The sequence below is a fragment of the Atractosteus spatula genome, assembly GCF_055471065.1.
Source record: "Atractosteus spatula isolate fAtrSpa1 chromosome 10 unlocalized genomic scaffold, fAtrSpa1.hap1 SUPER_10_unloc_1, whole genome shotgun sequence".
In the NCBI taxonomy this organism is placed as follows: Eukaryota; Metazoa; Chordata; class Actinopteri; order Semionotiformes; family Lepisosteidae; genus Atractosteus; species Atractosteus spatula.
The window spans coordinates 5,032,868-5,057,555 of record NW_028296612.1 but is presented as its reverse complement, the minus strand read 5'-3'; the positions used below and the strand labels follow the sequence as shown (position 1 = coordinate 5,057,555).

Here is a 24,688-nt window from a genome sequence, read left to right as displayed (position 1 = left end):
GTGACTGCGTGTCTCTGTGTTTTACTGTGAGACGGTCTGTTTGTGTATTTGATCCTGTAACTGTCTCGATGTGCTTTACTATGTTACTGAGTATCTCTGTGTGTGTTATTGTGTGACTGTGTCTCACTGTGTATTTTATCCTGTGACTGTGATCTGGCTGTTTGATTGTTACTCTGTGTCACTGTGTTTGACTGTTTCTGTGTGTTATTGTGTGACTGTGTCTCACTGTGTATTTTATCCTGTGACTGTGATCTGGCTGTTTGATTGTTACTCTGTGTCACTGTGTTTGACTGTTTCTGAGCGTATTGTTGTGTGACTGTGTCTCACTGCATTTTCTCCTGAACCAGTTTGACTGTTTCGTGACTGTTACTGTGTGATTGACTTTGATTGTGAGTGGTTGTGACTGTCTTCACTGTGTATTTGTGTTTTGTGTTGTGTTTTTACCCGTCTGACTGTTTGGGCGTGTATTATTGTGTCATTGTGTCTTTATTATCCTGTAACTGTGACTCACTGTTGTAGTGTTTGGTTTTGTCTGGATGTGCTTTTTATGTGACTCTGTATGTCTCTGTGATTTACTGTGGTCTGTGTGTTGTATCTTGTGATAGTGTCTCTGTGTGGTTTGTGTCACTGTGTCTCATTGTGTATTTTAACCTGTAACTGCGATTCACTGTGTTGTCTCCATTTGTTACTCATATTGTCATAGTGACTGTGTGTGATTGTGAGTTTTACTACGTCTCATTGTGTTTAACTGTGTTTTCCTATGTGTCTGTGTGTCACTGTGTGTTATATTTTGTGACTGTTTGTCTCTATGTGCTCCTGTGACTTTGTGTGACTGTCTCTGTGTGTGTTCCTTGTGACTGTGTTTTACTGTGTGACTGTGTTTTACTGTGTGACTGTCTCTCTGTGTGTTCCTGTGTGACTATGTGGGTCTTTGTCTCCGTGTGTGGTCCTGTGTGACTTTCTGGGACTGTTTGTCTCCATGTGTGTGTGTTCCTGTGTGACTTTATGGGACTTTGTCTCTCTGTATGTGTTCCTGTGTGATTATGTGGTACTGTTTGTCTCCGTGTGTGGTCCTGTGTCATTTTGTGGGACTGTTGGTCTCTCTGTATGTGGTCCTGTGTGACTTTCTGGGACCATTTGTCTCTGTGTGTGTGTGTGTGTGTTCCTGTGTGACTTTATGGGACTGTTTGTCTCTCTGTATGTGTTCCTGTGTGACTATGTGGTACTGTTTGTCTCCGTGTGTGGTCCTGTGTCATTTTGTGCGACTGTTGGTCTCTCTGTGTGTGGTCCTGTGTGACTTTCTGTGTCTCTCTCTGTGTGTGTGTTCCTGTGTCATTTTGTGCGACTGTTGGTCTCTGTCTGTGTATGAGTTCCTGTGTGACTCTGTGGGACTGTTGGTCTCTGTGTGTGGTCCTGTGTGACTTTCTGTGTCTCTCTGTGTGTGTGTTCCTGTGTCATTTTGTGGGACTGTTGGTCTCTCTCTGTGTGTGTGTTCCTGTGTGACTCTGTGGGACTGTTGGTCTCAGCTCTGCTCTGCGAGAGAGCGGTCTCGCTCCCCACTGTGACGAACCTATCCCAGAATCCCCACTGCTGAGGTGGCCGGTACGTATCCCCCTTCCCGGAGCCGTCTCTCTCTCTCTCTCACAAACACACACACACACGCACTCGGGAGAAATAAAGAGGCGCACAACAGGGTGGGAAATATCTTCTCTGTTTTCCAGGCAGGGGGAATAGAGGGGAGGAAAGTCTCTCTCTCGGAGGTGAGTGCGCGCTTAGCGGCGGTCCCGACGTCCGCAGACATTGCCGCTGTGCTTCCAGAGGACTCGGGCAGCGGCGGTCCTGGCGGTCCCGGGCCCGGACTCGGGGCCCCAGAGTGGCAGCAACGGTCCTGGCAAAAGGTATTTGATGGGAAGCGCAAAGATGCGGTAGAGTCCGAGACCCGACCCGCAGTGACAGTACAGTCCCGAACCGGACCGCCGGTGCCGCGCAGGTCCAGACCCGACCCGCAGTGACAGTACAGTCCTTGACCGGACCACCGGTGCCGCGCAGGTCCAGACCCGACCCGCAGTGACAGTACAGTCCCGAACCGGACCGCCGGGGCCGCGCAGGTCCAGACCCGACCCGCAGTGACAGTACAGTCCTTGACCGGACCACCGGTGCCGCGCAGGTCCAGACCCGACCCGCAGTGACAGTACAGTCCTTGACCGGACCGCCGGTGCCGCGCAGGTCCAGACCCGACCCGCAGTGACAGTACAGTCCTTGACCGGACCGCCGGTGCCGCGCAGGTCCAGACCCGACCCGCAGTGACAGTACAGTCCTTGACCGGACCGCCGGTGCCGCGCAGGTCCAGACCCGACCCGCAGTGACAGTACAGTCCTTGACCGGACCGCCGGTGCTGCGCAGGTCCAGACCCGACCCGCAGTGACAGTACAGTCCTGAACCGGACCGCCGGTGCTGCGCAGGTCCAGACCCGACCCGCAGTGAAGTCCCGGACACAGTAGATTGCAAGACATACAGCAGAGTGCAGGGACACACAGTAGTGTCCCAGTGCGGGACGAGTCTCTACAGTCGGGGTCCCAGTGCGGGACGAGTCTCTACAGTCGGGGTCCCAGTGCAGGATGAGTCTCTACAGTCGGGGTCCCAGTGCAGGGTGAGTCTCTACAGTCAGGGTCCCAGTCTGGGATGATTCTCTACAGTCGGGGTCCCAGTGCAGGACGAGTCTCTACAGTCGGGGTCCCAGTGCAGGACGAGTCTCTACGGTCGGGGTCCCAGTCTGGGACGAGTCTCTACGGTCGGGGTCCCAGTCTGGGACGAGTCTCTACGGTCGGGGTCCCAGTCCGGGATGAGCTCAGAGATCCCAGCCAGAGCACAATGGTGATACAGGTTTCATCTCTCTTATCCCAGTCTCGACTCCACTGCCCTCTATCTCAGCACGGCCGTCTCTATGTACTGACAGAGACAGGGAGTGTTGGTCCTCCTGACATGCAGGGGGCGCTCTTCGGAGGGCAGCCCACGCGACGCCAGGAGCCTCACGTAGACGGCGCTGTAGGTGAGCAGCAGGCGATGGGCCATCTCCTGCAGAGGGGCAGAGAATGGAGCAGATCGTGTGTGGATATATCGGGTCTGCGGGTGCCGTCCGGTTCTCACACGAGAGAGGGAGGCAGCGGGGACGTACGGTATCTGAGAGACTGGGGAGGGGTTCAGTCGGTGTGTCAGAGGGTCAGTGTGTCAGAGGGTCGGTGTGTCAGAGCGCCGGTGTGTAGGTCAGTGGGTTTCAGGCAGCCGGCCACTGTGTCTGTTGATCGTCGCGGTGTCAGTATGTCGGCGTGTCACAGTGTCGGTGTGTGAGAGTGTCAGCCGGTCAGTGTGTCACAATGTCACTGTGTCAGCGTGTGAGAGTGTCAGAATGTCAGCCGGTCAGTGTGTGAGAGTGTTGTCCCATCTCTCGGTCAGCACCAGTCTGTCCGCACACAGCGGTCAGTGTGTGAGAGTGTTGTCCCATCTCTCGGTCAGCACCAGTCTGTCTGCACACAGCGGTCAGTGTGTGAGAGTGTTGTCCTATCTCTCGGTCAGCACCAGTCTGTCCGCACACAGCGGTCAGTGTGTGAGAGTGTTGTCCCATCTCTCGGTCAGCACCAGTCTGTCCGCACACAGCGGTCAGTGTGTGAGAGTGTTGTCGTATCTCTCGGTCAGCACCAGTCTGTCTGCACACAGCGGTCAGTGTGGGAGAGTGTTGTCGTATCTCTCGGTCATCACCAGTCTGTCCGCACACAGCGGTCAGTGTGTGAGAGTGTTGTCGTATCTCTCGGTCAGCACCAGTCTGTCTGCACACAGCGGTCAGTGTGGGAGAGTGTCAGTGTGTGAGAGTGTTGTCCCATCTCTCGGTCAGCACCAGTCTGTCTGCACACAGCGGTCAGTGTGGGAGAGTGTTGTCGTATCTCTCGGTCAGCACCAGTCTGTCCGCACACAGCGGTCAGTGTGTGAGAGTGTTGTCCCATCTCTCGGTCAGCACCAGTCTGTCTGCACACAGCGGTCAGTGTGGGAGAGTGTCAGTGTGTGAGAGTGTTGTCCCATCTCTCGGTCAGCACCAGTCTGTCTGCACACAGCGGTCAGTGTGGGAGAGTGTCAGTGTGTGAGAGTGTTGTCCCATCTCTCGGTCAGCACCAGTCTGTCCGCACACAGCGGTCAGTGTGTGAGAGTGTTGTCCTATCTCTCGGTCAGCACCAGTCTGTCTGCACACAGCGGTCAGTGTGTGAGAGTGTTGTCCCATCTCTCGGTCAGCACCAGTCTGTCTGTACACAGCGGTCAGTGTGTGAGAGTGTTGTCGTATCTCTCGGTCAGCACCAGTCTGTCTGCACACAGCGGTCAGTGTGTGAGAGTGTTGTCGTATCTCTCGGTCAGCACCAGTCTGTCCGCACACAGCGGTCAGTGTGTGAGAGTGTTGTCGTATCTCTCGGTCAGCACCAGTCTGTCTGTACACAGCGGTCAGTGTGTGAGAGTGTTGTCGTATCTCTCGGTCAGCACCAGTCTGTCTGCACACAGCGGTCAGTGTGTGAGAGTGTTGTCCTATCTCTCGGTCAGCACCAGTCTGTCCGCACACAGCGGTCAGTGTGTGAGAGTGTTGTCCCATCTCTCGGTCAGCACCAGTCTGTCTGCACACAGCGGTCAGTGTGTGAGAGTGTTGTCCCATCTCTCGGTCAGCACCAGTCTGTCTGCACACAGCGGTCAGTGTGGGAGAGTGTCAGTGTGTGAGAGTGTTGTCCTATCTCTCGGTCAGCACCAGTCTGTCTGCACACAGCGGTCAGTGTGTGAGAGTGTTGTCCTATCTCTCGGTCAGCACCAGTCTGTCTGCACACAGCGGTCAGTGTGTGAGAGTGTCAGTGTGTGAGAGTGTTGTCCCATCTCTCGGTCAGCACCAGTCTGTCTGCACACAGCGGTCAGTGTGTGAGAGTGTTGTCCCATCTCTCGGTCAGCACCAGTCTGTCTGCACACAGCGGTCAGTGTGTGAGAGTGTTGTCGTATCTCTCGGTCAGCACCAGTCTGTCTGCACACAGCGGTCAGTGTGTGAGAGTGTTGTCCCATCTCTCGGTCAGCACCAGTCTGTCCGCACACAGCGGTCAGTGTGTGAGAGTGTTGTCCCATCTCTCGGTCAGCACCAGTCTGTCCGCACACAGCGGTCAGTGTGTGAGAGTGTTGTCGTATCTCTCGGTCAGCACCAGTCTGTCCGCACACAGCGGTCAGTGTGTGAGAGTGTTGTCCTATCTCTCGGTCAGCACCAGTCTGTCCGCACACAGCGGTCAGTGTGTGAGAGTGTTGTCGTATCTCTCGGTCAGCACCAGTCTGTCTGCACACAGCGGTCAGTGTGTGAGAGTGTTGTCCCATCTCTCGGTCAGCACCAGTCTGTCTGCACACAGCGGTCAGTGTGTGAGAGTGTTGTCCCATCTCTCGGTCAGCACCAGTCTGTCCGCACACAGCGGTCAGTGTGTGAGAGTGTTGTCGTATCTCTCGGTCAGCACCAGTCTGTCTGCACACAGCGGTCAGTGTGTGAGAGTGTTGTCGTATCTCTCGGTCAGCACCAGTCTGTCCGCACACAGCGGTCAGTGTGTGAGAGTGTTGTCCTATCTCTCGGTCAGCACCAGTCTGTCCGCACACAGCGGTCAGTGTGTGAGAGTGTTGTCCCATCTCTCGGTCAGCACCAGTCTGTCCGCACACAGCGGTCAGTGTGTGAGAGTGTTGTCCTATCTCTCGGTCAGCACCAGTCTGTCCGCACACAGCGGTCAGTGTGTGAGAGTGTTGTCCCATCTCTCGGTCAGCACCAGTCTGTCCGCACACAGCGGTCAGTGTGTGAGAGTGTTGTCGTATCTCTCGGTCAGCACCAGTCTGTCTGCACACAGCGGTCAGTGTGGGAGAGTGTTGTCGTATCTCTCGGTCATCACCAGTCTGTCCGCACACAGCGGTCAGTGTGTGAGAGTGTTGTCCCATCTCTCGGTCAGCACCAGTCTGTCTGCACACAGCGGTCAGTGTGGGAGAGTGTCAGTGTGTGAGAGTGTTGTCCCATCTCTCGGTCAGCACCAGTCTGTCTGCACACAGCGGTCAGTGTGGGAGAGTGTTGTCGTATCTCTCGGTCAGCACCAGTCTGTCCGCACACAGCGGTCAGTGTGTGAGAGTGTTGTCCCATCTCTCGGTCAGCACCAGTCTGTCTGCACACAGCGGTCAGTGTGGGAGAGTGTCAGTGTGTGAGAGTGTTGTCCCATCTCTCGGTCAGCACCAGTCTGTCTGCACACAGCGGTCAGTGTGTGAGAGTGTTGTCCCATCTCTCGGTCAGCACCAGTCTGTCTGTACACAGCGGTCAGTGTGTGAGAGTGTTGTCGTATCTCTCGGTCAGCACCAGTCTGTCTGCACACAGCGGTCAGTGTGTGAGAGTGTTGTCGTATCTCTCGGTCAGCACCAGTCTGTCCGCACACAGCGGTCAGTGTGTGAGAGTGTTGTCGTATCTCTCGGTCAGCACCAGTCTGTCCGCACACAGCGGTCAGTGTGTGAGAGTGTTGTCCTATCTCTCGGTCAGCACCAGTCTGTCCGCACACAGCGGTCAGTGTGTGAGAGTGTTGTCCCATCTCTCGGTCAGCACCAGTCTGTCTGCACACAGCGGTCAGTGTGTGAGAGTGTTGTCCCATCTCTCGGTCAGCACCAGTCTGTCCGCACACAGCGGTCAGTGTGTGAGAGTGTTGTCCCATCTCTCGGTCAGCACCAGTCTGTCCGCACACAGCGGTCAGTGTGTGAGAGTGTTGTCGTATCTCTCGGTCAGCACCAGTCTGTCTGCACACAGCGGTCAGTGTGGGAGAGTGTCAGTGTGTGAGAGTGTTGTCCCATCTCTCGGTCAGCACCAGTCTGTCTGCACACAGCGGTCAGTGTGGGAGAGTGTCAGTGTGTGAGAGTGTTGTCCCATCTCTCGGTCAGCACCAGTCTGTCCGCACACAGCGGTCAGTGTGTGAGAGTGTTGTCCTATCTCTCGGTCAGCACCAGTCTGTCTGCACACAGCGGTCAGTGTGTGAGAGTGTTGTCCCATCTCTCGGTCAGCACCAGTCTGTCTGTACACAGCGGTCAGTGTGTGAGAGTGTTGTCGTATCTCTCGGTCAGCACCAGTCTGTCTGCACACAGCGGTCAGTGTGTGAGAGTGTTGTCGTATCTCTCGGTCAGCACCAGTCTGTCCGCACACAGCGGTCAGTGTGTGAGAGTGTTGTCGTATCTCTCGGTCAGCACCAGTCTGTCTGTACACAGCGGTCAGTGTGTGAGAGTGTTGTCGTATCTCTCGGTCAGCACCAGTCTGTCTGCACACAGCGGTCAGTGTGTGAGAGTGTTGTCCTATCTCTCGGTCAGCACCAGTCTGTCCGCACACAGCGGTCAGTGTGTGAGAGTGTTGTCCCATCTCTCGGTCAGCACCAGTCTGTCTGCACACAGCGGTCAGTGTGTGAGAGTGTTGTCCCATCTCTCGGTCAGCACCAGTCTGTCTGCACACAGCGGTCAGTGTGGGAGAGTGTCAGTGTGTGAGAGTGTTGTCCTATCTCTCGGTCAGCACCAGTCTGTCTGCACACAGCGGTCAGTGTGTGAGAGTGTTGTCCTATCTCTCGGTCAGCACCAGTCTGTCTGCACACAGCGGTCAGTGTGTGAGAGTGTCAGTGTGTGAGAGTGTTGTCCCATCTCTCGGTCAGCACCAGTCTGTCTGCACACAGCGGTCAGTGTGTGAGAGTGTTGTCCCATCTCTCGGTCAGCACCAGTCTGTCTGCACACAGCGGTCAGTGTGTGAGAGTGTTGTCGTATCTCTCGGTCAGCACCAGTCTGTCTGCACACAGCGGTCAGTGTGTGAGAGTGTTGTCCCATCTCTCGGTCAGCACCAGTCTGTCTGCACACAGCGGTCAGTGTGTGAGAGTGTTGTCCCATCTCTCGGTCAGCACCAGTCTGTCTGCACACAGCGGTCAGTGTGTGAGAGTGTTGTCCCATCTCTCGGTCAGCACCAGTCTGTCCGCACACAGCGGTCAGTGTGTGAGAGTGTTGTCGTATCTCTCGGTCAGCACCAGTCTGTCTGCACACAGCGGTCAGTGTGTGAGAGTGTTGTCCCATCTCTCGGTCAGCACCAGTCTGTCCGCACACAGCGGTCAGTGTGGGAGAGTGTCAGTGTGTGAGAGTGTTGTCCTATCTCTCGGTCAGCACCAGTCTGTCTGCACACAGCGGTCAGTGTGTGAGAGTGTTGTCCTATCTCTCGGTCAGCACCAGTCTGTCTGCACACAGCGGTCAGTGTGTGAGAGTGTCAGTGTGTGAGAGTGTTGTCCCATCTCTCGGTCAGCACCAGTCTGTCCGCACACAGCGGTCAGTGTGGGAGAGTGTCAGTGTGTGAGAGTGTTGTCCTATCTCTCGGTCAGCACCAGTCTGTCTGCACACAGCGGTCAGTGTGTGAGAGTGTTGTCGTATCTCTCGGTCAGCACCAGTCTGTCTGCACACAGCGGTCAGTGTGTGAGAGTGTTGTCCCATCTCTCGGTCAGCACCAGTCTGTCTGCACACAGCGGTCAGTGTGTGAGAGTGTTGTCGTATCTCTCGGTCAGCACCAGTCTGTCTGCACACAGCGGTCAGTGTGTGAGAGTGTCAGTGTGGGAGAGTGTTGTCCTATCTCTCGGTCAGCACCAGTCTGTCTGTACACAGCGGTCAGTGTGGGAGAGTGTCAGTGTGTGAGAGTGTTGTCCCATCTCTCGGTCAGCACCAGTCTGTCTGCACACAGCGGTCAGTGTGTGAGAGTGTTGTCGTATCTCTCGGTCAGCACCAGTCTGTCTGCACACAGCGGTCAGTGTGTGAGAGTGTTGTCCCATCTCTCGGTCAGCACCAGTCTGTCTGCACACAGCGGTCAGTGTGTGAGAGTGTTGTCGTATCTCTCGGTCAGCACCAGTCTGTCTGCACACAGCGGTCAGTGTGTGAGAGTGTTGTCCCATCTCTCGGTCAGCACCAGTCTGTCCGCACACAGCGGTCAGTGTGGGAGAGTGTCAGTGTGTGAGAGTGTTGTCCTATCTCTCGGTCAGCACCAGTCTGTCTGCACACAGCGGTCAGTGTGTGAGAGTGTTGTCCCATCTCTCGGTCAGCACCAGTCTGTCCGTACACAGCGGTCAGTGTGTGAGAGTGTTGTCCTATCTCTCGGTCAGCACCAGTCTGTCTGCACACAGCGGTCAGTGTGGGAGAGTGTCAGTGTGGGAGAGTGTTGTCGTATCTCTCGGTCAGCACCAGTCTGTCTGCACACAGCGGTCAGTGTGTGAGAGTGTTGTCCCATCTCTCGGTCAGCACCAGTCTGTCCGCACACAGCGGTCAGTGCGCCGGACACACCTCAGGGGTGCCCTCGGGCACCAGGCTGTAGCTCTTGCTCAGCTGGGGCTCCCTCTGCTGGCCGCGGGCGGAACCGCGGGCCGGCTCCTGCTCCCCTCCGCTCAGCAGCAGGGGGGTCTCCTCCGAATCCGCGTCCTCCGCCGACCCCTCGGGGTCGGGGGTCGTGACCTTCACCAGCAGCAGGAGGTGGGCGAGTCTCTGGCGCAGCTTGGACTGTAAGAGAGGGGGGGGGGGGTTTGTGTTCACGGTCGGTATGGAGAATTCAACGGCAGGCCAGGACGGTCAGGGATCGGGACACGGGAGACTGGTAAGGTGACTGGGTGAGCTCCTCCAGTCAGGACAGGAGGCTCTACTGTACACAGAGAGGGGTGGGGGTGGGGAACAAGCTGCCCAGCCCTGTGGTTGAAGCCGATACCCCGGCTTCTCTCCAGACACAGCTGGGTGAGCTCCTCCAGTCAGGACAGGAGGCTCTTCTGTACGCAGAGGGGGGTGGGGGTGTGGAACAAGCTGCCCAGCCCTGTGGTTGAGGCCGATACCCTGGCTTCTCTCCAGACACAGCTGGGTGAGCTCCTCCAGTCAGGACAGGAGGCTCTACTGTACACAGAGGGGGGCGGGGGTGGGGAACAGGCTGCCCAGCCCTGTGGTTGAAGCCGATACCCTGGCTTCTCTCCAGACACAGCTGGGTGAGCTCCTCCAGTCAGGACAGGAGGCTCTACTGTACACAGAGGGGGGTGGGGGTGGGGAACAGGCTGCCCAGCCCTGTGGTTGAAGCCGATACCCTGGGGCTTCTCTCCAGACACAGCTGGGTGAGCTCCTCCAGTCAGGACAGGAGGCTCTACTGTACACAGAGGGGGGCGGGGGTGGGGAACAGGCTGCCCAGCCCTGTGGTTGAAGCCGAAACCCTGGCTTCTCTCACACAGACACAGCTGGGTGAGCTCCTCCAGTCAGGACAGGAGGCTCTACTGTACACAGAGAGGGGTGGGGGTGGGGAACAAGCTGCCCAGCCCTGTGGTTGAAGCCGATACCCTGGCTCCTCTCCAGACACAGCTGGGTGAGCTCCTCCAGTCAGGACAGGAGGCTCTGCTGTACACAGAGGGGGGTGGGGGTGGGGAACAAGCTGCCCAGCCCTGTGGTTGAAGCCGATACCCTGGCTTCTCTCCAGACACAGCTGGGTGAGCTCCTCCAGTCAGGACAGGAGGCTCTACTGTCCACAGAGGGGGGTGGGGGTGGGGAACAGGCTGCCCAGCCCTGTGGTTGAAGCCGATACCCTGGGGCTTCTCTCCAGACACAGCTGGGTGAGCTCCTCCAGTCAGGACAGGAGGCTCTTCTGTACACAGAGGGGGGCGGGGGTGGGGAACAAGCTGCCCAGCCCTGTTGTTGAAGCCGATACCCTGGCTTCTCTCCAGACACAGCTGGGTGAGCTCCTCCAGTCAGGACAGGAGGCTCTACTGTACACAGAGAGGGGTGGGGGTGGGGAACAAGCTGCCCAGCCCTGTTGTTGAAGCCGATACCCTGGCTTCTCTCCAGACACAGCTGGGTGAGCTCCTCCAGTCAGGACAGGAGGCTCTACTGTACACAGAGAGGGGTGGGGGTGGGGAACAAGCTGCCCAGCCCTGTGGTTGGAGCCGATACCCCGGCTCCTCTCCAGACACAGCTGGGTGAGCTCCTCCAGTCAGGACAGGAGGCTCTTCTGTACACAGAGGGGGCTGGGGGTGTGGAACAGCTCCTCTCGGAGGTGAATGGTTCCTCTCGGGGGCTGTGGGTTTGTGACCTGTCCTCTGCTCTCGAGATCAGGAGTGACGCTGGAGCTGGGAGTGATGTCTGTCTCCCTGGGGCCGCCCTCGGCGCTGGACAGCGGAGACCCACCTGCAGCTGAGCCCGGACGAAGCTCCTCTCCTCCAGCAGCTCGGTCAGCCTGGCCCGGCAGCCGGACAGGTCAAAGTGGACAAAGAGGAGCTGACCCAGTTAAGGAAAGGTAGAGGTGTGTGTGTAATTCACTGTGAATAATTCAGTGTGTGTGGTTCAGTCTGTGGGTCTGTGTGTGATTGAGTCTGTGTGTTGGGGTGTGTGGTTCAGTGTGTATAATTCACTTGGTGCGGTTCGGGGGGGTGTATAATTTGGGGTGTGCGGTTCGGGGGGGGTGTATAATTCACTGGGTGTCAGGGTGTGGTTCAGTGTGTATAATTCGGGGCGTGCGGTTCGGGGGGGGGTGTATAATTTGGGGTGTGTGGTTCGGGGGGGGTGTATAATTCACTGGGTGTCAGGGTGTGGTTCAGTGTGTATAATTTGGGGTGTGCGGTTCGGGGGGGTGTATAATTTGGGGGGTGTGGTTCGGGGGGGTGTATAATTTGGGGTGTGCAGTTCGGGGGGGGTGTATAATTCACTGGGTGTCAGGGTGTGGTTCAGTGTGTATAATTTGGGGGGTGTGGTTCGGGGGGGTGTATAATTTGGGGGGTGTGGTTCGGAGGGGTGTATAATTTGGGTTGTGCGGTTCGGGGGGGGTGTATAATTCACTGGGTGTCAGGGTGTGGTTCAGTGTGTATAATTCGGGGTGTGCGGTTCGGGGGGGGTGTATAATTTGGGTTGTGCGGTTCGGGGGGGGTGTATAATTCACTGGGTGTCAGGGTGTGGTTCAGTGTGTATAATTCGGGGTGTGCGGTTCGGGGGGGGTGTATAATTTGGGGTGTGCGGTTCGTGGGGGTGTATAATTCACTGGGTGTCAGGGTGTGGTTCAGTGTGTATAATTTGGGGTGTGCAGTTCGGGGGGGGTGTATAATTCACTGGGTGTCGGTGTGGTTCAGTGTGTATGATTCGGGGTGTGCGGTTCGTGGGGGTGTATAATTCACTGGGTGTCAGGGTGTGGTTCAGTGTGTATGATTCGGGGTGTGCGGTTCGGGGGGGTGTATAATTTGGGGTGTGCGGTTCGGGGGGGGTGTATAATTCACTGGGTGTCAGGGTGTGGTTCAGTGTGTATGATTCGGGGTGTGCGGTTCGTGGGGGTGTATAATTTGGGGTGTGTGGTTCGTGGGGGTGTATAATTCGGGGTGTGCGGTTCGGGGGGGGTGTCAGTGAAGGATACTTGATGGAGGCTGGAGCAGTTCTGCACCGTGTCCCAGACTCCAGCCAGGAGCTCGTATCGGCTCAGCACCTCGTTGGCCTGGATCAGCCTCACATCCGTGTTCATGTTGATCTGGGAGCGCAGCCGAGAGAGAACGAGAGGTCAGAGCAAGCTCTGAATCTCGGGGTACGGGGTGCACCCTGAATCTCTGGGTACGGGGGTATCCCTCGGTCTCGGGGATAGGGACTGACCTTCCTGTTGTTTTGACCGATGATGAGGAGGACGAGTGAGGTGAGCAGGACAGCCAGGACGCTGACCGACAGGCAGAACAGCCAGAACCTCCTCTCCACCAAGCTGCTGAGGTACAGATGGAGAGAGGAGTAGAGGCCACACCAGATCACCATGTACACAGCCTGGAGAGAGAGAGAGACACCAGATCACCATGTACACAGCCTGGAGAGAGAGAGAGACACCAGATCACCATGTACACAGCCTGGAGAGAGAGAGACACTAGATCACCATGTACACAGCCTGGAGAGAGAGACACTAGATCACCATGTACACAGCCTGGAGAGAGACAGACACCAGATCACCATGTACACAGCCTGGAGAGAGAGACACTAGATCACCATGTACACAGCCTGGAGAGAGACACAGACACCAGATCACCATGTACACAGCCTGGAGAGAGACAGACACCAGATCACCATGTACACAGCCTGGAGAGAGAGAGAGACAGACACCAGATCACCATGTACACAGCCTGGAGAGAGAGAGAGACACCAGATCACCATGTACACAGCCTGGAGAGAGAGAGAGACACCAGATCACCATGTACACAGCCTGGGGAGAGAGACAGACACCAGATCACCATGTACACAGCCTGGAGAGAGAGACACTAGATCACCATGTACACAGCCTGGAGAGAGACACAGACACCAGATCACCATGTACACAGCCTGGAGAGAGAGACACTAGATCACCATGTACACAGCCTGGAGAGAGAGACAGACACCAGATCACCATGTACACAGCCTGGAGAGAGAGACACTAGATCACCATGTACACAGCCTGGGGAGAGAGACACTAGATCACCATGTACACAGACTGGAGAGAGAGAGACAGACACCAGATCACCATGTACACAGACTGGAGAGAGACACAGACATCAGATCACCATGTACACAGCCTGGAGAGAGAGACACAGACACCAGATCACCATGTACACAGCCTGGAGAGAGAGAGAGACACCAGATCACCATGTACACAGCCTGGAGAGAGACACAGACACCAGATCACCATGTACACAGCCTGGAGAGAGAGAGAGACAGACACCAGATCACCATGTACACAGCCTGGAGAGAGAGAGAGACAGACACCAGATCACCATGTACACAGCCTGGAGAGAGAGAGAGACAGACACCAGATCACCATGTACACAGCCTGGAGAGAGAGAGACACAGACACCAGATCACCATGTACACAGCCTGGAGAGAGAGAGAGACACCAGATCACCATGTACACAGCCTGGAGAGAGAGAGAGAGAGACACCAGATCACCATGTACACAGCCTGGAGAGAGAGAGAGAGACACCAGATCACCATGTACACAGCCTGGAGAGAGAGAGACAGACACCAGATCACCATGTACACAGCCTGGAGAGAGAGAGAGACACCAGATCACCATGTACACAGCCTGGAGAGAGAGAGAGAGACAGACACCAGATCACCATGTACACAGCCTGGAGAGAGAGAGAGAGACACCAGATCACCATGTACACAGCCTGGAGAGAGAGAGAGACACCAGATCACCATGTACACAGCCTGGAGAGAGAGAGACACAGACACCAGATCACCATGTACACAGCCTGGAGAGAGAGAGAGACACCAGATCACCACGTACACAGCCTGGAGAGAGACACAGACACCAGATCACCACGTATACAGCCTGGAGAGAGACACAGACACCAGATCACCATGTACACAGCCTGGAGAGAGAGAGAGACAGACACCAGATCACCATGTACACAGCCTGGAGAGAGAGACACAGACACCAGATCACCATGTACACAGCCTGGAGAGAGAGAGAGACAGACACCAGATCACCATGTACACAGCCTGGAGAGAGAGAGAGACAGACACCAGATCACCATGTACACAGACTGGAGAGAGAGAGAGACACCAGATCACCATGTACACAGCCTGGAGAGAGACACAGACACCAGATCACCATGTACACAGACTGGAGAGAGACACAGACACCAGATCACCATGTACACAGCCTGGAGAGAGAGAGAGACAGACACCAGATCACCATGTACACAGACTGGAGAGAGAGAGAGACACCAGATCACCATGTACACAGCCTGGAGAGAGAGAGAGACACCAGATCACCATGTACACAGACTGGAGAGAGACACAGACACCAGATCACCATGTACACAGCCTGGAGAGAGACACAGACACCAGATCACCATGTACACAGCCTGGAGAGAGAGAGAGACACCAGATCACCATGTACACAGACTGGAGAGAGACACAGACACCAGATCACCATGTACACAGCCTGGAGAGAGAGACACCAGATCACCATGTACACAGACTGGAGAGAGACACAGACACCAGATCACCATGTACACAGCCTGGAGAGAGAGAGAGAGACAGACACCAGATCACCATGTACACAGACTGGAGAGAGACACAGACACCAGATCACCATGTACACAGCCTGGAGAGAGAGACACAGACACCAGATCACCATGTACACAGCCTGGAGAGAGAGACACAGACACCAGATCACCATGTACACAGCCTGGAGAGAGAGAGAGACACCAGATCACCATGTACACAGCCTGGAGAGAGAGAGAGACAGACACCAGATCACCATGTACACAGCCTGGAGAGAGAGAGACACAGACACCAGATCACCATGTACACAGACTGGAGAGAGAGACAGACACCAGATCACCATGTACAGTGCCTTGCGAAAGTATTCGGCCCCCTTGAACTTTTCAACCTTTTGCCACATTTCAGGCTTCAAACATAAAGATATAAATTTTTTATTTTATGTGAAGAATCACCAACAAGTGGGACACAATTGTGAAGTGGAACGAAATCTATTGGATTTTTGAAACTTTTTTAACTAATAAAAAAATGAAAAGTGGGGCGTGCAAAATTATTCGGCCCCCTTGCGTTAATACTTTGTAGAGCCACCTTTTGCTGCGATTACAGCTGCAAGTCGCTTGGGGTATGTCTCTATCAGTTTTGCACATCGAGAGACTGAAATTCTTGCCCATTCTTCCTTGCAAAACAGCTCGAGCTCAGTGAGGTTGGATGGAGAGCGTTTGTGAACAGCAGTTTTCAGCTCTTTCCACAGATTCTCGATTGGATTCAGGTCTGGACTTTGACTTGGCCATTCAAACACCTGGATACGTTTATTTGTGAACCATTCCTTTGTAGATTTTGCTGTATGTTTGGGATCATTGTCTTGTTGGAAGATAAATCTCCGTCCCAGTTTCAGGTCTTTTGCAGACTCCAACAGGTTTTCATCCAGAATGGTCCTGTATTTGGCTGCATCCATCTTCCCCTCAATTTTAACCATCTTCCCTGTCCCTGCTGAAGAAAAGCAGGCCCAAACCATGATGCTGCCACCACCATGTTTGACAGTGGGGATGGTGCGTTGAGGGTGATGAGCTGTGTTGCTTTTACGCCAAACATATCGTTTTGCATTGTGGCCAAAAAGTTCGATTTTGGTTTCATCTGACCAGAGCACCTTCTTCCACATGTTTGGGGTGTCTCCCAGGTGGCTTGTGGCAAACTTTAGACGAGACTTTTTATGGATATCTTTGAGAAATGGCTTTCTTCTTGCCACTCTTCCATAAAGGCCAGATTTGTGCAGTGTAAGACTGATTGTTGTCCTATGGACAGACTCTCCCACCTCAGCTGTAGTTCTCTGCAGTTCATCCAGAGTGATCATGGGCCTCTTGGCTGCATCTCTGATCAGTCTTCTCCTTGTCTGAGCTGAAAGTTTAGAGGGACGGCCAGGTCTTGGTAGATTTGCAGTGGTCTGATACTCCTTCCATTTCAAGATGATCGCTTGCACAGTGCTCCTTGGGATGTTTGAAGCTTGGGAAATCTTTTTGTATCCAAATCCGGCTTTAAACTTCTCCACAACAGTATTACGGACCTGCCTGGTGTGTTCCTTGGTCTTCATGATGCTCTCTGCGCTTTCAACAGAACCTTGAGACTATCACAGAGCAGGTGCATTTATACAGAGACTTGATTACACACAGGTGGATTCTATTTATCACCATCAGTCATTTAGGACAACATTGGATCATTCAGAGATCCTCGCTGAACTTCTGGAGTGAGTTTGCTGCACTGAAAGTAAAGGGGCCGAATAATTTTGCACGCCCCACTTTTCATTTTTTTATTAGTTAAAAAAGTTTCAAAAATCCAATAGATTTCGTTCCACTTCACAATTGTGTCCCACTTGTTGGTGATTCTTCACATAAAATAAAAAAATTATATCTTTATGTTTGAAGCCTGAAATGTGGCAAAAGGTTGAAAAGTTCAAGGGGGCCGAATACTTTCGCAAGGCACTGTACACAGACTGGAGAGAGAGACAGACACCAGATCACCATGTACACAGCCTGGGGAGAGAGAGACAGACACCAGATCACCACGCACACAGCCTGGGGAACAGGGAGACATGTCCAGTCCGGAGTGACTCACCGGGGCCAGGAAGAGTTGGAAGAGGGTGGAGTTGAACAGGAGGTAACGTCTGATCGACGGGCTGTCCAGGGCGTTCAGGAAGGGCCGGTCGAATTCCTGGACCGGGATCTGGAATATACTCCTACTGTAACAGACTGTCCTACTGCACTGGGACTGCAGCTCCGATTGTAACAGACTGTTCTACTGGACTGGGACTGGAGCTCCTATTGTAACAGACTGTTCTACTGCACTGGGACTGGAGCTCCTATTGTAACAGACTGTTCTACTGCACTGGGACTGGAGCTCCTATTGTAACAGACTGGTCTACTGCACTGGGACTGGAGCTCCTATTGTAACAGGACTGTTCTACTGCACTGGGACTGGAGCTCCTATTGTAACAGACTGTTCTACTGCACTGGGACTGGAGCTCCTATTGTAACAGACTGTTCTACTGCACTGGGACTGGAGCTCCTATTGTAACAGACTGGTCTACTGCACTGGGACTGGAGCTCCTATTGTAACAGACTGGTCTACTGCACTGGGACTGGAGCTCCTATTGTAACAGACTGTTCTACTGCACTGGGACTGGAGCTCCTATTGTAACAGACTGGTCTACTGCACTGGGACTGCAGCTCCTATTGTAACAGACTGGTCTACTGCACTGGGACTGGAGCTCCTATTGTAACAGACTGGTCTACTGGACTGGGACTGGAGCTCCTATTGTAACAGACTGGTCTACTGCACTGGGACTGGAGCTCCTATTGTAACAGACTGTTCTACTGCACTGGGACTGGAGCTCCTATTGTAACAGACTGTTCTACTGCACTGGGACTGGAGCTCCTATTGTAACAGACTGGTCTACTGCACTGGGACTGGAGCTCCTATTGTAACAGACTGGTCTACTGCACTGGGACTGGAGCTCCTATTGTAACAGGACTGTTCTACTGCACTGGGACTGGAGCTCCTATTGTAACAGACTGGTCTACTGCACTGGGACTGGAGCTCCTATTGTAACAGACTGGTCTACTGCACTGGGACTGGAGCTCCTATTGTAACAGGACTGTTCTACTGCACTGGGACTGGAGCTCCTATTGTAACAGACTGTTCTACTGCACTGGGACTGGAGCTCCTATTGTAACAGACTGGTCTACTGCACTGGGACTGGAGCTCCTATTGTAGCAGACTGTTCTACTGGACTGGGACTGGAGCTCCTATTGTAACAGACTGTTCTACTGGACAGTCTATTGTAACAGGATTGTTATTCGAAAAGGTATCTGGTCCAGAGAATTGCAATGATACATTCATTATCTGTAATATATCATCATAATTATTATTAGTGAACGCGGAACGCGGTGCTAGTGCAGTGTGCGTCCACAGGAGGGCGACAAATCCTAAATTTTGTCGCACACTTTAAATAAACTCCTTCATCTTTCAGTACCGGGTGGCGAACACCAGGTGGCGGTGGCGTGCCTGCGCGGGCTCACCTGAACACCCTTCCCGGCCAGCAGGCCTCTGCACAGAGCCAGGTCGAAGCGAGGGGCCCAGGGGCAGGTGGACGGGCAGGCCAGCAGCACCTGGCCGTTGCTCTGGGCTGTGGGGGCGGGACACGCCGGAGGCAGGAGGTCAGGCCGAGCGCGGGTACGAGGTGAGAGAGAGGGAGCGCCGTCGCTGTCCGACAGCAGCTGGCGCTCAAGACCGATCGGGCTACTTCTACAGCTGGTGCTGCTCTGGGTACGATCCCTTACTGCTGCACCCAGGGCTGCGCTAGATCACAGGCAGGTCACCAACGAGGCTGGGCAGCTTGTTCCCCACCCCCGCCCCTCTCTGTGTACAGAAGAGCCTCCTGTCCTGACTGGAGGAGCTCACCCAGCTGTGTCTGGGGAGAAGCCCCAGGGTATCGGCTTCAACCACAGGGCTGGGCAGCTTGTTCCCCACCTCCACCCCTCTCTGTGTACAGTAGAGCCTCCTGTCCTGACTGGAGGAGCTCACCCAGCTGTGTCTGGAGAGAAGCCAGGGTATCGGCTTCAACCACAGGGCTGGGCAGCTTGTTCCCCACCCCCACACCCCTCTGTGTACAGAAGAGCCCCCTGTCCTGACTGAGAGACTGAGTGCTGCTCCTCTTTCCCCTAGTCCTGCTGTTACTGCTGTCCTGGTGCTTATATAACCGAGGATGATGAGGGCGACGAAGGCGGTTGTCTTACCGTTGGCGCGCAGGTGGGTCCCGCTGCCCTCTGACCGGTCGTCGGCGGCCGCGGGCCCCTCGGTCCTCACCGAGGTGACCACCCCGTTGGCTGGCCCCTCCGGCTGACCGGTGCTCTCGGCCATCAGCCCTGAAACACCAGCCGGGTTCTTAAGGAGGCTTAACGAGCGACAACTTTCTTTCTCCCTGTGGCACTTGAAAAGGCACCGCGCCGCTCAGGGTCCCCCACCCCCTTCTGTGTACAGAAGAGCCCCCTGTCCTGACTGGAGGAGCTCACCCAGCTGTGTCTGGAGAGAAGCCAGGGTATCAGCTTCAACCACAGGGCTGGGCAGCTTGTTCCCCACCCCCACCCCCCTCTGTGTACAGAAGAGCCTCCTGTCCTGACTGGAGGAGCTCACCCAGCTGTGTCTGGAGAGAAGCCAGGGTATCGGCTTCAACCACAGGGCTGGGCAGCCTGTTCCCCACCCCCACCCCCCTCTGTGTACAGAAGAGCCCCCTGTCCTGACTGGAGGAGCTCACCCAGCTGTGTCTGGAGAGAAGCCAGGGTATCGGCTTCAACAACAGGGCTGGGCAGCTTGTTCCCCACCCCCACCCCTCTCTGTGTACAGAAGAGCCTCCTGTCCTGACTGGAGGAGCTCGCCCAGCTGTGTCTGGAGAGAAGCCAGGGTATTGGCTTCAACAACAGGGCTGGGCAGCCTGTTCCCCACCCCCACCCCCCCCCCCCTCTGTGTACAGAAGAGCCTCCTGTCCTGACTGGAGGAGCTCATCCAGCTGTGTCTGGAGAGAAGCCAGGGTATTGGCTTCAACCACAGGGCTGGGCAGCCTGTTCCCCACCCCCACCCCCCTCTGTGTACAGAAGAACCTCCTGTCCTGACTGGAGGAGCTCACCCAGCTGTGTCTGGAGAGAAGCCAGGGTATCGGCTTCAACCACAGGGCTGGGCAGCTTGTTCCCCACCCCCGCCCCCCTCTGTGTACAGTAGAGCCCCCTGTCCTGACTGGAGGAGCTCACCCAGCTGTGTCTGGAGAGAAGCCAGGGTATCGGCTTCAACCACAGGGCTGGGCAGCCTGTTCCCCACCCCCGCCCCCTCTGTGTACAGAATAACGTGTTGCCCAAAACTGAACACGCGACTCTACAGGCGCGTCACCCGATAGGAAGGCAGGATTTCCCGATGGACGGTTCTGCGCCTTTAAACTCCGTTTCCCGACGGTCCGATCCGAGAAGAGGCGGTAGCGATGCCGCTGTCAAGAGCGATGGCGGTTCCCTCTTCTCCCGGGGGAGTCCGAGCCGCGCACCACGTCGTGTGTCTTTTTAACGAGATCGCGGTGCGAACCGGGGAGGAGGCTCGTTTCAGGGCGGAAAATAACAAAAAAAAAACGACACAAAACAACAACAACAAAAAAAAAAACAGAGACGCAGCGTTTCGGCCGTGCAGCCCGTTTCCGGGTCGAGAAGCGCGGAGTCCCCGGCGCCGCCTGGCGGCCGCGGGCGGTAGCGACCCCCGCCCGGCCTGCAGGTGCAGCAGCAGCAGCACCAGCAGCACCAGCAGCACCAGCAGCAGACACTGGGGGCGGGCAGGGCGTGGCGACGCCGCTTCCTTCCTCGAACTGGCCATCGCAACTTCCTTCCGCTTGTGACTGGGGGGGCCGGAAACCGCCGGGCTCGCCGAGGGGCGGGCCAAGGGGGGGGGGGGTTGTGTGTGTGTGTGTGTGTGTGCGCGCAGCCAGCCGGGTCGTCAGCTCGGAAGCAGAAGCGCTGTGCTGCTCTGCCCGCGGCGAGTCTCGCTTCTGCAGCCGAGTCGGGCTCCGGCTGCAGGTGGCGATCGCGTCTCTTTATTGTTGATCTGGTTTATTTTTGCGCGCCTGCAGAGCGGAGGAGGGGTTGAGCTTGGGTAGTCAGTAGCTAGCTGATCCGTCCGAGCCGTCCCCCCCCCCCCCGCCCACCGGCTGTTTCCACAGCGAAGCCAGGCTTCCGACTTTAAATAACGAGGCTGGCCAGCCTGTTCCCCACCCCCCTCTGTGTACAGTAGAGCCTCCTGTCCTGACTGGAGGAGCTCACCCAGCTGTGTCTGGAGAGAAGCCAGGGTATCGGCTTCAACCACAGGGCTGGGCAGCTTGTTCCCCGCCCCCACCCCCCTCTGTGTACAGCAGAGCCTCCTGTCCTGACTGGAGGAGCTCACCCAGCTGTGTCTGGAGAGAAGCCAGGGTATCGGCTTCAACCACAGGGCTGGGCAGCTTGTTCCCCACCCCCACCCCCCTCTGTGTACAGCAGAGCCTCCTGTGTCTGGACAGGACAGGAGTTTGGGGGTGACAGCCTGACGAGCTGTGTCCGGCGGTGCAGTACGTACCCCAAGGCGCAGCGCAGTGTGGAGGGGCAGTATCCGGGCCGCGGGCAGCGCTGGGGTCCAGTCCTGCACAGAAGCCAATACTTGTGTGGTTTTGTGCTCTCTGTCTCTCTCTCTCTCCTCTCTCCCGGTCTCTCTGTCCCTCTCTCCCGGTCTCTCTCTCCTCTCTGTCCCTCTCTCCCTGTCTCCCGGTCTCTCTCTCCTCTCTGTCCCTCTCTCCCTGTGTCCGTGTGTCTGCCCTGTTGCGCAGGGTGCTCTCTGTGTGTGCTCACGCTCTCTGCCTCAGTTTCACACTCTCTAACAGGAAGTGGGCGGGGACAAGGACACGAGAGACACTCTGCGTCTCCGGTTGGCTCCTGTACGAGGATCTGGGTACTGTAAGTCACTGAACACTCCAGTTAACACCTTAACACTGCACTGAGAGAGAGAGGGGTTCATACACACACACACTGACTGGACACTCCAGTACATGAACACTGCACTGAGAGAGAGAGGGGTTCATACAGACACACTGACTGGACACTCCAGTACATGAACACTGCACTGAGAGAGAGAGAGAGAGAGAGAGAGAGAGGTTAATATTGAAGAGAAAGAGGGAGACAGTGTCTCAGGATCAGGTCAGACCATGTGACTGAGCTCCGGCAGAGCACATGACTGCAGGAATGCTGCACACTGCACAGCTCAGATTGTGTGAGGTTGTGTGCGTGAGAGAGGACTCCTCTTGGTGTGTGGTCAGTGTGTCTGGAGATGACGACAACAACACCACCACCACAGGAACGACTGCAGGTGCAGTGCCGATGAGCTCCGGGTGTGTGTGGGTCAGTGTTCCCCCTGCAGCTGGGGCAGTTCTCTGGGGTAATTCATCCTGCCTGCTCACCTTAGCTCCTCCTCCCAGCTGCAGAGAGAGGGCAGGTCCGAGCCCACAGTCCGTCGAGCCCCGGTGAAGCAGAACCGGCCCGGTTTGACTGCAGTGTAGAAGACAGACTGTTGTGCAGCAGGACAGTCTGATTTCAGAGAGAGACTCTTCCCACACCAGAGACTGTCCTCAGATTCTGCTGGTGTAGCAGCAGCAGCATCAGCACACACACACAGAGAGAGACAGAGAGAGAGACAGAGAGAGAGACAGAGAGAGAGATAGAGACAGAGACAGAGGGGCTGAGCTTCGTCACACACAGCGCTGTGGGCAGAGAGAGTCACACACACTCTCACCTTGGTGCGGAGCAGAGAGAGAGCAAGCACGCACACACTCTTACCTTGGTGTGAAGCAGAGAGAGCAGACGCACACACGCACACACACACTCTTACCTTGGTGTGAAGCAGAGAGAGCAGACACGCACACACTCTTACCTTGGTGCGGAGCAGAGAGAGAGCAAGCACGCACACACTCTTACCTTGGTGTGAAGCAGAGAGAGCAGACGCACACACGCACACACTCTTACCTTGGTGTGAAGCAGAGAGCAGACACGCACACATGCACAGACTCTCAACTTGGTGTGGAGCAGAGAGAGCCCACACACACACACACGCACGCACACACACACACACACACACAGACTCTCAACTTGGTGTGGAGCAGAGAGAGCACACACACACACAGACTCTCAACTTGGTGTGGAGCAGAGACAGCACACACACACTCTCACCTTGGTGCGGAGCATAGAGAGCGCGCGCACACACACACACACACAGGCTCACCTTGGTGCAGAGCATAGAGAGCGCGCACACACACACACACACAGGCTCACCTTGGTGTGGAGCATAGAGAGCACGCACACACACACACACAGGCTCACCTTGGTGCAGAGCAGAGAGAGCACACACACTCACCTTGGTGCAGAACACACACACAGACTCACCTTGCTGCGGAGCAGAGAGCTGCAGGCTGCAGTGAGATTATTTACTGTCCCTGCTGCTCTGGAAATATCAACAACTTCCTCTGCCTGCAACTGTCACCCAGCCAGTGAGCGCCCTGTACTTCTCTCTCTCTCTCTCCCAGCCAGTGAGCGCCCTGTACTTCTCTCTCTCTCTCTCCCAGCCTGTGAGCGCCCTGTACTTCTCTCTCTCTCTCTCCCAGCCTGTGAGCGCCCTGTACTTCTCTCTCTCTCCCAGCCTGTGAGTGCCCTGTACTTCTCTCTCTCTCTCTCCCAGCCTGTGAGCGCCCTGTACTTCTCTCTCTCTCTCTCCCAGCCAGTGAGCGCCCTGTACTTCTCTCTCTCTCTCTCCCCCAGCCTGTGAGCGCCCTGTACTTCTCTCTCTCTCTCCCAGCCTGTGAGCGCCCTGTACTTCTCTCTCTCTCTCCCAGCCTGTGAGCGCCCTGTACTTCTCTCTCTCTCTCCCAGCCTGTGAGCGCCCTGTACTTCTCTCTCTCTCCCAGCCTGTGAGCGCCCTGTACTTCTCTCTCTCTCTCTCCCAGCCAGTGAGCGCCCTGTACTTCTCTCTCTCTCTCTCTACACACACACTCCTGCACTGACACACTGATACTGACGCACACAGTTGCTCACACACACACACTCTCGCTCTCTCACACACTGAACGCTCTGTCTGTACTGACCGCACACTCGTACCCACTGAAAGTAAAAGAGAAACTCACACAGAGAGAGCGAGAGAGCGCCCGCCCTCTGGCACACTCTGTCTGAGCGTCCTGCAGCAATGCTGAGACACACACTCCCTCCTCTCTCGATCTGTCTCAGCAGTGTCCAGTCGTGTCCAGATGCTGCTGTCCTCCCTGACCCCAGCTGGTGGGGATCTGTCTCAGCAGTGTCCAGTCGTGCTGTCCAGTCGTGTTCAGATGCTGCTGTCCTCCCTGACCCCAGCTGGTGGGGATCTGTCTCAGCAGTGTCCAGTCGTGCTGTCCAGTCGTGTTCAGATGCTGCTGTCCTCCCTGACCCCAGCTGGTGGGGATCTGTCTCAAACTAAGGAAGACACTGATGGAGGTTCAAGTATTGCTCTCCCTCCCTACCCATCTCTCTCTCTCTCTCTCCTGTCTGTCCCTCCCCTCTCCTATCCTGTCTGT

The 24,688-nt window shown here is 55.7% G+C and overlaps 1 protein-coding gene across 3 annotated transcripts; it reads right to left on the bottom strand.

Annotated features, from left to right (window-relative positions):
• Nucleotides 1–1,695: 1,695 nt before the first annotated feature.
• tmem268 (transmembrane protein 268) lies at nucleotides 1,696–22,642 on the bottom strand. 3 transcript variants are annotated; one of them, XM_088908081.1, is made up of 10 exons: nucleotides 22,553–22,642; nucleotides 21,679–21,741; nucleotides 19,335–19,463; nucleotides 18,618–18,724; nucleotides 17,155–17,262; nucleotides 12,673–12,834; nucleotides 12,443–12,553; nucleotides 11,230–11,319; nucleotides 9,364–9,576; nucleotides 1,696–3,075 (listed from the first exon to the last, which is right to left on the bottom strand). In XM_088908081.1, the coding sequence occupies exons 3-10, from the start codon at nucleotides 19,456–19,458 to the stop codon at nucleotides 2,923–2,925; spliced, it is 1,068 nt and encodes a 355-aa protein (XP_088764207.1). In that variant the 5' UTR covers nucleotides 19,459–19,463; nucleotides 21,679–21,741; nucleotides 22,553–22,642; the 3' UTR covers nucleotides 1,696–2,922. The 3 variants fall into 3 exon arrangements, with proteins under 3 accessions (XP_088764207.1, XP_088764206.1, XP_088764208.1); XM_088908080.1 differs by lacking the exon at nucleotides 22,553–22,642 and having other exon boundaries at nucleotides 21,679–21,933; XM_088908082.1 differs by lacking the exons at nucleotides 21,679–21,741; nucleotides 22,553–22,642 and adding an exon at nucleotides 20,479–20,897.
• Nucleotides 22,643–24,688: the final 2,046 nt, after the last annotated feature.